This window comes from Equus quagga, chromosome 1 (assembly GCF_021613505.1).
Source record: "Equus quagga isolate Etosha38 chromosome 1, UCLA_HA_Equagga_1.0, whole genome shotgun sequence".
Lineage (NCBI taxonomy): Eukaryota > Metazoa > Chordata > Mammalia > Perissodactyla > Equidae > Equus > Equus quagga.
In genome coordinates, this window is record NC_060267.1 from 65,567,488 (window position 1) to 65,582,162 (window position 14,675).

Sequence of the window (14,675 nt, forward strand, 5' to 3'; positions counted from 1 at the left end):
GGGTCTGTGTTCATTTATGCTGCATCTTCTGATGTGTCTGGGGAAGATGCTATCTTTAACTTATTCAGTAATTTTAAGGGAAATAAGGAAAATCCCTACCCAGTAATTTTTAAAGGAAAATGAGAACATCTAAATCTCTTGCCATGTTGAGATTTACCTGTTTTAATTAGAAAGAAAAACAAACTGGTTTATTTAAAAGAATGTTTGTCCTTTTCTTCTCATTTGCCTAATTCCTGAGTAACTTAGCGATGCATATGAAGAAAGAAGAATCATGTTCCTTTCTGGAGGGAAATTAAAATGGTATCTTAAGTACTTCTGTTTAAAATGATTTTAAAGTAAGCATAAGAAGCTTGTCTCCTTAGTTTTCTCTATCAGTTGGAATTTTTAATATTTGTTCTACATGGCATGGAGAAAATTCAGTGATAGCTTTATGCTTTCATTCTAATTTGGAGTCATAAAATAATTTTCCAATGCCTTTGTTCCCCAAATAGATCTGTAACTTAAAAGCTCATGATCAGAAAAGGATTCTTCTAAATAACGAACAGGAAATCTCAATAATTTTTTATTTAAGAGATATCAGTGTGATTTTAATATTTAAATAGCAACCTATTATATCTCTAATATCCTTTTAAAACCATGAAACAGTAGGTCCATGAAAATATCCCTTATTTTTTAGAGCAAAACAACTATAACTTTCTTTTTTGACCACAGATCTCTCTGTCTCTTTCCAAAGCACATATTTACATCTTGATACCATAGATCACTACTTGGAATATGCTGGTTTATATTTAAAAACTTTAGTTTTAACCAATATATTAATATGACATCCCAAACAGTTTCAGGTCGTATCTTCCTAGAACAGATGGCAGAGTTGCTGTGAATGAGTAAAACAAACTATAGAATCTCATCAATTCATTCAACTGATGTCTTTTAAATACCCATTATGTACCTCTGCTAAGCTGGGGCACCAAGTTTGAAGGATCCTTTCCCTTAGGGCCTCACAGCTTGGTAGAGGGAGATACAGGAAAACCAGCGATGGCCATGCAATACCGTAAGGTCTGGGATCAGGTTAGGTTTGCACAGGGAGCGATCACATCACACTGTGAAGGTGGTCACAGAGGACTTCTGAAGCAATTTCAGGAGCTTTAGGGTTTAGTGTCCATTCACTTCTGGATTCTTCTTTATAGCTTCTATACCTCGTGTCTATACCAAAGTATCCCTAATGATAAAAATATGCATTACATGCCTCCACCTCCAAATAAAGAAAAGTACAGGATCAAGTTTACCATGAAGCCCCATAGAACTTAATTCTACTATAGAAGGATCCATAATGACTGGGCAAATTTCTTTTGTTGGGCTGAAATCCTATTGTATCATATTTTCCTTATATTAAGTGGATTAGATTGTTGAAGTGTTTAAGTAAGTTATGATTACTTAGAACATCCTACATTAGGATTTTAATGTGGATGTTATTATAGCATGGATAGGCCAAAGGAAGTAAGAACAAAGTTCTCTTTCTTCTTCAGACTAGGCACAAGACTCAAAATGATTTCTTAGGACACATTAGAAAGTCATTCTTTAGGCAGAAAGTCAAACCCGCCTCCCCAAAGCTAAGTCAGTGCTCAGTCAGAAAGCAAAGGCTGCAGTGACTCTGATTCCAATCCCGGGCTCGTGCGTTCACTTGCAGTATCAGGTTTTGCTCACACAGAGGCTGTGCCTGCTGATTAAGTCCATATCTCTTTTCCTGAAAACCTCTTTCGATTATTAATGAAGGAAATTTTAAAGATGGCAAGAAAATTACATTTCCTTTTGAAATTACAGTGTAAGTGAAGTTTCTTCAACTGGCTCTTTAAAAATTGAGAAGGCCTCGTCTTCATAGATTAATGAGCTTTTCCTCTTCTATTCCCACGCGAACCCTCTTGGACCTACTTATTCACTTAATAAGTCTGCTGCATATGTCTCAACTGTCAGAAATGACACACGTCTTCATTCCTCTGAGTAGGGGTAACTATTCTGGATGCTTGGGCAATCATGTTCCCAAAGATTTTCTTCAGTGTTTTTGACTGGAGTGAGTGACACATCAAAGGTTGTGTTCTCACATCTGCATCCTCCTCCCCTTCCTTCACAAGAGGAAAGTGATGGCTTTGGTGTTAGTGTCTAAAGACTGGCATTCAGATAGCCCGCTTGTTATTCTTATAGCTTACCCAATGATGCTCATTCCCATCAAGAAGTCAGGCGCTGGGACAGTCAAACCCAAGCGTCCTTGTGGGGTTAGAGCAGAGGTCCCCTTCCAGGGACTTAAAGGACCAACTCCTTTAAGGACAGGGTAGGTTGTTTGGCCATGGCTCTTTGGATTCATATAACAGAAAACCAATTGCACTATGTGAAGCCAAAGAGGAATTTTTTAATGAGAATAAAAGTGAATCCTATGAATCCCAAGAAGCGTAGACTGGCCTCAGCATAAATTAAATGAGACGCTGGAAAACCATCAGGACCAAACTTATTCTTTTTCTCCAGGCCTTTTGGTCTCTTGACTTTGCACATCTACTTCATTCTCCTATGTATCTGTCCATTAGATTTCATGGCTTTTCCAGGTTCAGATGGCCACACAATGCAGCTCTGTAGCTCCTGGATCTTTGTGTCCTGAGTTCAAGTGGTCAACAAAGACACTCAAAGATCTATGAATCTCACATCAAAGTCTTGAGAGAGAAGCTTATAGGCCTAGCTTGGGCCAGGTATCTACCCTTAGTCAAGTCAGCTCCAGCTAGGGAACCAGTCTTGCAGTGGAAGCAGGAGTGTGGGTTTAAGGGTATAATTCTCAGAGAAGGGCAACCAGAGTCTGGATGAACATCTCAAATGATATCAACTCCTAGGGTCAGTGAACTATTTTCTATCTTTCAAAAAGGTTGAGTGGAAGTAAAATGTACACTTATCCATGTTAAGCCTATAAGGAATAACCAAAATATCTGGTTTCTTTGATTTGGGGTAAAAATCACAAACTGGTTTGTTTCCTCTGTTCATCTCACACCAGTCAGAATCTCTGCAATTATATTTAACTTAATGATAATTATTTAATTAAAATTAGAAATCAAATTATTCTGAAACAAATACAATTTATTGAGTAAACAACATCTTTCAAGTTTGGGGACCATCAGAAGAAAACAATAGTAGAGAACTTTGGTGTTGAGAAGCTCAAGAACTTCACCGTTAACAGAAGAAAGCCAGCTCCAGGTTCTGCTGTGTATGCAGGAGTTTCAGTGAAAGCATAAAAGCTGCAATTCTGCTGCCCTGTGGGGCTGTCCTGTTCACGAGATCACTGGAGAGCTTCTCCTCTTATTTTAGTTTTGCATGTTGTGTAAAAATTGCTACAAACATAGCCATTTAAAACCATCCAAACTTATTACCTCACAGTTTCTGTGGGTCAGGAGTCTGTGTGTTAGTTAGCTGGATCCTCTGCTCAGTGTTTTATTGTGTGGAAGTCAAGGTGTCAGCTGGGACTATGATGGGCTGAGGCTCAGGGTCTTCTTCCAAGCTCGCTAGTTGTCGGCAGAATTCAGTTCCTTGCAGCTGTAGGACTGAGACCCTCAGCTCCTAGAGTCAGCCCACCATTCCTGTGGTCCTCTCCACAATATGGCAGTTGGCTTCTTCAAGGCCAACAGAGTATCTCTATTGCTTTGAATCTCTTGACTTTGTTTAAAGGTCTCAACTGATCAGGTCAGGCCTGCCCAGGATAATTTCCTTTTTTATTAACTCAAAGTTAACTGATTCGGGACCTTAATTACATCATCACAATCCCTATGTATTTGCCATATAATGTAACATAGTCAAGGAAGTGACATCCCATTATACATATTCATAGGTCTTGCCCACACCCAAAGAGCAGAAGCATACCATGCATGAACACTAGGGTCAGAAATCTTGAGGACCAGGTCAGAATTCTGCCCACTACTATCCAATGAAAAGAAGGAAGAGTGAGGATTGATCTTGGTTCATCCTCTGCTAGGCTTAAAGTCATCATCCCTTGGCATGAGGGAGAATTAGACTGTGGGCCTAAATATATTCATAAATTAAAGGAAATCCCAGTAATATAAGCATTTATTCCTCCTATGTGTATTTTTGTCTGTTTATCTCTTATATTGGACTGATTTATTTTTATTAATTTACTCACTTATTAAACATATTTGTGGAATATTTGTATATTTGTAGAGGATCAGAGAAGCTAAAGCCATTTGTCTAGAATTAAAAAGCCAGTCAGTGACAGAAGAAAAAACAAAAGTTAGGCCTTCCTTTCCAAATTATGGGGTTTCCCCCCATTTTTTGACCCTCCTTTGTGTCATCTGAGTATGATGACTGAATGTGGAGCATCCTGACCAAGGACACATTTAGCTGCCCTTATAAATGGTTTCCAGTGCCACCTCTTTTTGGCACTCAACTGAGAAGAGATTGGCACAGTTTCTGTCTCCTTTTTCCAGTTCTCAGTGTCATCTTGAAGAGCTGAGCAATGAGATTGTTCAGTCATTCAACTAATATTTATTGAGTGCCTACTACATGCAGGTATTGGGGGTATTCAGTTGTTAACAAATTTGAATAACAAATAACAAAACTGTTAACAAAACAGATATGATCTTTGGACTCAGAGGGCTTTCTCGGGGGAGACAGATACTTTAAAAGCAAGCCCAAAGAAATGATGAGAATGACTCTTATTGACTGACCACATGACCAGTCACATAACTTGAAATGCATTATCTTGCCACAGTGTGAGATGAGTTACTCTCATTTAAAGAAAATTTTCAGTTTTCACAAAAGGATATCATTCTTAACCACAGCTTAATTGCCTGTTAATTAAAAGATGCAGGTCTGAGGGGGAAATGGACAGTTACTAATCAACAGGCATAAAGTTTCAGTTAAGCAAGATGAATAAGTCCTAGCAATTTGCTGTACATTATACCTATAGTCAATAATAATGTATGGTACACTTAAATATTTATTAAGACAGTAGATCTCACCTTAAATGTTCTTACCACAATAAAGTAATTTTTTTGTCTTTCAGAAAATACGAAAATATCATAGGCAATTAAGGATTGAATATACTCACAAAGGAGAACTAATTAATTGCTTAATATTTTATTTTTATTCCTTCATATCTTGAGAATTAATATTGTTTGCAAATAGCAAAACTAAGAATAGTTACACGACTCTTGAAAATTCATATTTGTGGAAATAAGATGCTTATCAATAAGCATCATTTTGTAGATGGAAAAACTAGCTGATTATTCAGTCGTGCCTAATGTGATGACTTTATACTCTCTATATACTTTAGCACATGTGGTATTGTTTGCTTATTCAGAAAAAAATTTTATTATACTCAAGTCTTAATAAAATAACAGCTAACAGTTATTGAACAACTAAGTGGTTTCAATAAACTAAATCATATAGTTCTCGTACCACTCTCATGAGAACGCAATTCTTATGTGAAGAATGAGTTACCCATTTCACAGGTGAGGAAACTAAGGCATAGACAGATTATGCAAGTGGGTCAAAGTCACACACTAGTAATTAGTGGATTTGGGATTTGAACCTATGTATCTTAGTCACTTTAGTATAAGGAACTTGCACACTATGAGACAAGTATCTAATAAAATCATATTTTATTGAAGGATTTTTTTTTTTACTACAACACGTAGTAAGAAACACATTTCACGTTGTATTATACACACTCCCTCTGCCTATCTGTTATATACTGAAAAAAGTTTCACATAAAAACACTTGCTTTTACTATGTTTGGAATTCTCTGGATAACTAGGAAAAATTCTAGTTGAACCTCAAAATTGTGTACCTTTGTTTCACAATCCACTAGTGGTTTGAGACCTACAGTTTGGAAAACCACCATGATAAGGGGCGTATTAAGACACAGTAACACTAAGTGAGGCTAATAATAACTAGAGATACCATTTATTAAGCATCTACCATGGGCCAAAATACTGTCATCAATATTTATGTATAATATCCTCAATTCTTATTACACCCCTGACAGGTAACTCAATATTTTTTCACAGAAGAAGCTGGGATGTGGAGAGGTTAAGAGATTTGTCCTATGAAGATAAATCCTAACCAAAGGTTCCTTCCACTAATCTACTCTAATAACATTTAAGTATTATTAAACAATTAAGTCACTAAAAGAAAAGACACGGGTCTGTATTTCATTAGCAGAGTACTTAATAGAAGATAATATCAAATCCACTGCTACTCAATAGTTTTTAAAACCTAAGCTGAGACAAACTATATGTAGCAAGGAGAGCTTGAAGAAAATATGACCTATCCATTCTTTCAGAAAATTCTTACTGTTATGAGTCAGATACTTTTCTAAATACTTGACACACAATCCTCATTTAATCCTCGTGGTAACCTCAAGATGTAGGTGCTACGGTGTTAGTGGCCCTATTTTACAAATGAAGAAACAGGCACAGTATTGAAGTCACATACCTAGTAAGCAGCAGAGTGGGTTTCCAACGCAGGCAGTCTGGCCTACATTCTTAACCTTTCATTGTGCTGTCTCTCTCAAGTTCAACCTAGACTGAATCCAGGTACCTACCTCTTCCATTCTATTCCACAATATTGTTTTGTGCATTTCACTCTGATGTGATGTCATCAGCCTATGTTAAGAGTTGATATGAGGGCCATGTAAAGAACAAGGCCATCATTCTCAGTATTGAGTCATTGTTTATCGTGCCGCACTATGAGAACCTGTCCAGTCAATATATCAGAAGATTCTACTTATCTTCCACCATTGGTTGGTTTTTATCTTATAGATTCTGTGAAATGTGTAAGTGACCAGTATTTCTTTATTGTGTTGATTTTTAGACAACTTATACTCAAGAATGTAATTCGTGTTTCCATACTTATTTTCTTCTTTTGTTCCAACTTCCCCCTGATACTTGCGTACTTTATTTGGTGGAAGTTGATATAACTCTTTTTTTGGAACAGAATGAGAATACACAAGCCCGCCTCATTGCGTATTTATGAGTTATTATTAACCTTCATACAGATGAGGAAATTGACAGTAGGAGACAATTGAATAAAGTACTCAAGTCTGTGGCACATAGTTTAGCCCTTAATGTTATGCTGACTTATATCTGCAACCTGATCTTCCCCAGGCCACCTATGAGAAATACATCATATTTCAAGTAATCATCCCAGGTTCACCTCTATGAGTTGTGTGACCTTATACATTTCATGCAATTTCTCTGTGCCTCTGTTTCCTCATGTGTAAAATGGAGGTAGTAATATACCCACCACACAGGATGACTGGGCCAAGGAAGAGTTAATTTATGTAAAGTGCACACCGCCGTTCCTGGGACGCGCGTGTGGGTAGTGTACCTCATCGCTCTTACGTCACCATCGGCTTTCCCTTCTCCTCTTGCTCCTTCTCCGTCCTCTCCTCCTCCTTCTTCTTGGCTCTTGCCTCTCTTTTTTATGGCGAACTTCCAGCCCCTCTCAAAGGGTCACACTTATTCCTAAAGGTCCCCAGTGAGGCCTCACAAGGGCTCGCTATCAATTTTCTCACATATTTCCCCTTCAGTCTTTTACCTTGGTTCCCGCTTCCATCAGTGCTGCTTGAGGATTTCCCACCTAGCCCTTGTATGCAGCTACTGACACTTGTGCCTAGCATGCTGTTTCTCAATACTGAAGAACATGCAAATCCTTCAAGCGTACTCATCCCTGGAGCCCTCACTAAGCCATTGCTTCTGTGTCACATCATGCCAAATCTTACCAGCTAAGCTCTGACGCAGTGTTCCTTCCGCTCGGAGTTTCCTTTTTCCCATCTCTCTGTGGCTTTGAACATATGTCTCTGGGGCTTAGTCAAAACCAAAATCCTAAACAGACACCGTGCTGCCCTCTCATCCCCTTGCACTCCCTTCCTCTTCCCTTGTTCTCCTTCTGTTAACCCGCATCCCCACCAGTTCGCAGACACACGCAACCATGTTGGACCCCACCTTGGGATCAGCTGACACCCTCCTACAGATCATTGTCTGTTGCCTGTATTGCTGAGCACTCCTTATTTGGATCACAAATTGCTTGAGGTTAGAGAGTATGTCTGAGAATCCTCGCCTTCACAGCACTTAGTTCAGGACCAAGCACAGAGGTAGCACCCACAGACAGTTGTTGGTGGACTGATCAGTTTGCACTGGTCTTGATAGCTCCTGACCAAGCCAGAGTGAGAAACCCCTTTGGAGAGGGAAACCTTCATTGTCCCAGGTAGAGTGACCTAGCACCCCAGTTTGTTTGGGACTATCTTGGTTTTAGCACTGAAAGTTCCCATGGCCCAGGAAACCCCTCAGTCCTGGCAAACTGAGATGGTTGGTTACCTAGCACTGGGATTCCCTCGTTTAAATATGTCCTTTACGCTCCAGACCAGATACCAGTCCTCTCACTCCAACCTCACTTGTCTGCCTCTACCTGCCTGGACACCACACACACACACACACACACACGCACACACGCACACTCTCTCTCTCTCTCTCTCTCTCTCTTTCTGTCTTCCCCTCTCTCTCTTTCTCTATCACTCACAAGAATCATACCACCTTTACCCGTCCCCTGCTCCCGCAGCTTGTATCAGATCATATAATTCAATGGTCTACAATTGCTCCAGACTTAGCAGACCAGTGGAAAATGTACTTGTCATCTTAGCTTCTTCTCTCAGCTTTGTGACCTTCCCAGTTATCACTCTTTCTGACATTCACTTTGCTCAGCAGAGGGCCTGGGTAGAAACACAGGGCTCTCACCCTGAAAGGCTGGATTTCAGATAGATCTGGCCTCTGCCTTCTGAATCCTTGTAGAATGATCGGAGTTTAACACATTTTCGTATGTCAGATTGCCATTCTTGGGAAGTGACGGCTGAGGAAAATCCCTGGTACATGAGTTCCCTACACCTTGTTATCCCCCCACGGCCCTAATTACTCCTTTCACACTGCTGTCTTCAACCCTTCCACCAGCACTTGGGTCCAGCACAGCTTCACCATCTGCTCATATGACACCAACATTATGGCCTCCCTCCATGCATCCCTAAATGGGGCTGGAGAATGCAATGGAGATGGCAAGTGTGCCAGCTGGCATCAGTGACACAAACCTAGACAGTGATGAATCAGGGCCCAGGACAGGGAGGAAGAAGGGAGGACGCTGATGGCTAATTGTGTACTGTCATCGGTACTCCAGGGCGGATCTCTGTGCTCATGGAAGCAGAATCAATATGGTGTTTCTGTTCCTGCAGCAAATGCATAAGCTTCTTGTTAATATGTGGTCACATGAGAATGTTCAATAGAAAAGAAACATTTTTGCTTTTGTGTGTCTCTGATTGACATTATTGGGGATTCTCCAGGGAGTTTGAGGATTACTTAAAAATGGCAGGGAGGGGTTTCTGGCTGCCAGGGGAGGAGCCAAGGCATGTTGATCATGCTGATGGGTCATTTCTGTCCTGCAGATTGCTGAAGTTCCCACCTGCCTCTTCCACCCTGGGTCTCCAAGGTCCTCTGGTCTTTACTTTATGCCTTGCAATTGATTCATTCATTCACTTCTCTCTGAATGCTGCTTCCAGGATTAAATTGGCCAAGCATCTCTTCAAGATTTGTTCTATAGATTTAAATTTAGGCATGTTGATGTTGGCTTTTTTTATTGTCGTTATTGTTGATTTTTATGTATTTGATGTTAAGACGGTTCTATATTCTGTGACTTTCTGTTCTTTGCTTTTCTATTGAATCATTTTCCCTATATATATGTGTTTGCTTTTATTTACTTCACTTTCACCTTTCCCTTTTTTTTTTTAGCTGAGGAAGATTTACCCTGAGCTAGCATCTGTGCCAGTCTTCCTCTATTTTGTATGTGGGTCACCACCACAGCATGGCTTCCAACAAATGATGTAGGTCCTTGCCTAGGATCCAAACCCAGGCCACCGAAGCAGAGTGTGCAGAACCCAACAACTAGACCGTGGGGCTGGCCCCTCACCTTTCCCTTTTTCAAATGGAAGTGGTAGCACAAAGGCACCCAATAAAATATAATACTCGGCACCCAATAAAATATAATACTCTTTCCCAACAGAGGAAGCTAGATGCCGTTTTTGTTTTATCCAAAAAGCCCCCATAGATCTTGCCTACTCTCGAAGCAGATATATCTCAAGGGCTGATGAAGCTGAGAGGGAGAAATGTGTTTCCAGTTATATGGATGAAATACACAGAAGTCCCAGATCAACCCTGTGCAGGAGACTGAGGCAGCCCCAGAGGCAGAGCCCCCACATGGTTGGAATCCTAGTGTTATCTCAGCTCCAAAATATTCAGATTGGTTGGTGAGGTTCCTTCCAATCAGGTCAACTCAGCTGACCAGTGAAGCACAGAAGAAATAGGAGCCTCATGGCCTTGACTTTATAAACTAGCTAACAGAAGAACACCCCTTAGCAAGGCCAGCTTTGGAGCACCTGTCTCTCATTCTTACAGGAAATGTACTTATCTAAATCTCTTCTCTCTTGCTAAAAAGGAAAGAAAGAAACAAAATGCTTGAAACAGTGGAGATGGCCGGCATGAACATTGGTGATTACATGTGGTGCTAATAAACAACTTCAGGCACAGAGGAACAGCAAGAGTGTCAAGAGATTACTGGATTGTCAGAAGTTGTGACAGAAGGTCCACTGGGGAGGGGGCATAGAAAATGCCAGATAATAGAATATGATTCTTGTAGAGCCAGAAACAAGTCATGTATGAGGGATAGTGAATGGAAAGTATGATTTGGGGCTCACCTGGATATAAAGAAAGGTGGTGATGGATACAGCCAGAAGGTAAAGACCTTTACAGAATGATGGTTAGGAGTTTGTGCTTGAGACACTACAACTGGGAGATTCTCAAGTCAGAGAGGAAAGGTTTTGATATAGGGAAAATGGAAGACCAGGGGAGGGTTCTTAATCAAAATGATTCTTATAGAAAATTATGCCTTTGCCTATGATGAGGAGGAATTGCAGAAATAATTTTCCAGAAGTAGAGGTTGTGCCTGGTCCCAGAGAGAGGGGTAGAGTGGGGGCAGTTTTAATCTCTGCTTCAATGTTGTGGCTAAAAAAATGGATGAAAATGCCAAACAGTGCCTCTCTGAATTAGGCTTTAGCTATTTTGCCTCCCCTCATAGCTCTCCACACTTTTGTGTAGGAAGCAGTTTTGATGCCAATGGTACTGGTGTTTTTTTTTTTTTTCTCCTGGGGATCAGAAAATGTGGGTTTCTAGTCCCAGTTTTAACACCACTATGGAAAGCCCTCTTTCTCCCTCCTGCTTTGGGGATGCTGAGCTGGCACAGGTATGACTTTAGCCTTGGGGATGTAGCTTAGAGGGAGGGGACATAGGAAGCCAATGGAGCCACCCCTATCTCTTCCCTGAAAGCCACCAGCAGCCACTGGATCTTTAGAAAGAAACGTAGTGGGAGAAGTGGGTCATCCCTGCATCTGCTCAGCCTCTATTCTGGAGTGTTAGGAAGCCAGCTCTGACCTGGGAAAGTCTTTAAATTCAGGTGCAATGTGATGAGATGCTCAGGCAAGGACGCTGTGGTAAATGGGGAGGGTTTGTCTCCTGTTTCAGATTCTCAGTTGGGCATCAGCTCCTTGAGTTTCTTTTTTGCACTGAGTGCTTCTGGTTGAATCAAAGTAAGTTTGCCATGCACAGGGCTTTTGTGACTAACCCTTGGGTTAGTCATTCTGGGGCTGGAATAAGAACTTTAGACTTCCTAAATTGTGAAGAGAGTGTGAGTTCTCCACACTGCCCCATATGTCCTTCCAAGTAAAAACATTTTTAAGCCATAAAATATGTACAGAGACGTCCTACCAAGTTGTGATTTTTTTTTCCACAATGATTACATGGATACTTTTAAATAAATCAACATTTAAACGTATTTTTTCTCCATTTTAGTTTCCCTGCTTTGCTGATGCTCAGTCTAAGCACATGTTTAATTGACTTGTTGGATGATCCAGCAGTGGTCACGTCTCCTTGCTGGGCCTCAGTTTTCTCGTCTATGAAATAAAGGTTTTAGGTGGAAGATCTCCAAGATCTCTTCCAGCTTAATTTTCTGTAATTTCACAAGCTCAAAGACCAGTTTTCTGACTACATTTAGCACCACCTTGTCTTGGCGTTTTGTGTCTTCCAAATTTGAGTGAGAAAAAAAATAATGGCCTTTCCATATTCCCACAACTCCTCATACTTATTAAAGGTGAGTATTTGAAACATTTCTGAATCAAAATTAAAGAAAGATTGTGTCCCTTTTTATATCCAAATCTTATGAAGAATATACGTCTGTAATCATATGTGATCATCAGCAAAGTCCTTGATATGCTGGTGGAAGATATTTTGGAATAAAGGCAACACCTTTTTGGAAAAGGATAACAGTTATGACTGATAGAGGATAACTGTACCATATTTTCATCTCTGCCAATAATTTAGGGTGTGGTGCTGAACATTTCTCTTAATCTTTCTAGGCTTTAACTTTCCTCTTTGTTCGTTCATTCATTCATTCATTCATTCATTCATGACTTACCTACCTCTAATATTTTATCATAAGGTAAGTCTGTCTCTAATATTTTATGAAATTTTTCGTGAACACATCTCCCATCTACATCTTGCCAATTCTTATGCCAGTGCCCTTTGACTTTTCACCTCTGTCCTGAATGGAAATACTGCCTTGCATCCTCTGAGAGCATGGCAGCAGAAACTGGGTCTCTCCACAAGCCTTGCTGTAGTCTGCCTCTCAGATGGGCGCTGTTCATTATTTGCTAGAAGGTTTCTATAACAGATGTTACAAGACAGACAAGCAAGCGCACACTCCCCGAGCCTGGAGCACGCCGAGCCAGGCACGCACACACTCGCCAATACCAATACAAGGAGAGCTGCCGGGGCGATGGAGGGAGTGTGCTGTGGGGGCCAGCGCTGCTCCAAAGCTCTGCTAATGTCTCTGTGTGACCATGCTGTATTTTCAGCTTGTCATCATGGCTGGGACAGTGCTGCTTGCCTACTACTTCGAATGCACTGACACTTTTCAGGTGCATATCCAAGGATTCTTCTGTCAGGACGGAGACTTAATGAAGCCTTACCCGGGGACAGAGGAAGAAAGCTTCGTCACCCCTCTGGTGCTCTATTGTGTGCTGGCTGCCACCCCAACTGCTATTGTAAGTACAGAATTAGACTTCCTTCTTTATTGTCAGATACTAAACGACATTTCCTGTCTGCCTTTTCTCCTCTTTTCTGTCTTCCTGGGCATTCACCGGCAGCCTTATCAGGGTGTCCTGTTTCAACCAAAACAGAGTCAGCGGAACTTTGCATGAAATCTCATTAAAATAGGTCTTGCTTTTATATGTGGCTTTTGCTTTTTGGCATCTGAATTCAAATATATATATATATTTTAAAGCACGTGTGAATGTCACAAATCAACAGACATGATTGGCTAATGTATTAGAAACAGCTGCCGTGCTCTTAAAAATATATACTGTGGGTTGTGTGTATTCAGAAGAGGTCCTGAATGTAAATGCTGTCATTGATATGAAGACTCAGATCAGAGTGAAATAAAATCCCACCCCCAGGCCTGTATTGAACTGCTGTTCTGATTGAACTTCCAGAGAGGCGGAGATGAGAGAAATGGCTTGACCTGAAGTTTGCTATGATTCGTTCTTGGTGGCTCTGGCTCTGTTCATGTTATATCACATTCAATTAAGTTGCAACATTACCTTCATTTACTTCACTCTTTTCTCTCGTGAGGCAAAAAAATTGGCTAGACAATCCTCTAGGGAGACTGTTTCAAAAGCATAAAGCTCACACATCTGTGTTATCTGGAAAAGTGATTTAACACTTAGATATTTTAATTTTAAAAATGACTTTGTTTTAAATAAACATTTCTGTGTCTAAACATGCTACAAGGTCAGATTAATTGGGCTGTAATCTCAGTTATCATTTTCCCCTTTCTCTTCGGATAGCTGCCTCCCCCAACTCTTTCTCCTCCCCCACCCGCCCTCCCCCTCCCCTCTTTTTTAGGTGGTAATAAGAATACTGACTGGCATGCTGGGGAATATACTGATTGCTCAGACGTTCAGTTCAAGTATTGTTTTCTGTGCAAATGTTTTGCTTGCTTTAAGGTGAGAAATTAAATAGAATTTTGAGGATAAATAATAGGGACATAATGAGTCATACTACTTTAAGTTCATTTTGATCATTGATCCTAGGTTGACAAGCTCCCCCTTAAATGATGAGACTATGCTGTCGAAATCAAGGTCAGCAGTGATAAAACCTGATGTATCAGAGTGGTTAAAAACACAAGCTTTGCTGTCCGAGATACCTGCATTCTCAGCCTGTCTATATGACTTTGGGCAAGTCACTCTATTGTCCCCGTCTCCCATAAAAAATGGGAATAGTGTGACTGCCTACTTCATAAAGTTGTCATGAGACTTAAATAAGATGATTTGTGCCAGTGACTTAGCACAGTGTCTGGCATGTACTAAGTGGTTAGAAGGAGGGGAGCAAAGAACCTGGCTGGAAACGGTTCTTCGCCCTCTTCAGGATCACAGACCTGTCTCCTCTACGTGAAGACAAGGAGATTCCGCTAGAACCCTGGTAACACCTCCCCTTTAGAGTGATGGGTGATGCGCCCTCTCTGAGAGGAAGGCTAAT

General features: G+C 40.6%; 1 protein-coding gene across 1 annotated transcript in view; it reads left to right on the forward strand.

The window, feature by feature from the left end:
- Window positions 1-14,675, forward strand: part of PLPPR1 (phospholipid phosphatase related 1) — a 118,675-nt gene that overhangs the window by 60,946 nt on the left and 43,054 nt on the right. Inside the window, exon 2 of the mRNA XM_046655405.1 lies at window positions 12,995-13,183. Coding sequence (XP_046511361.1) covers window positions 12,995-13,183 — 189 coding nt within the window. The remainder of the gene's footprint in view (window positions 1-12,994; window positions 13,184-14,675) is intronic.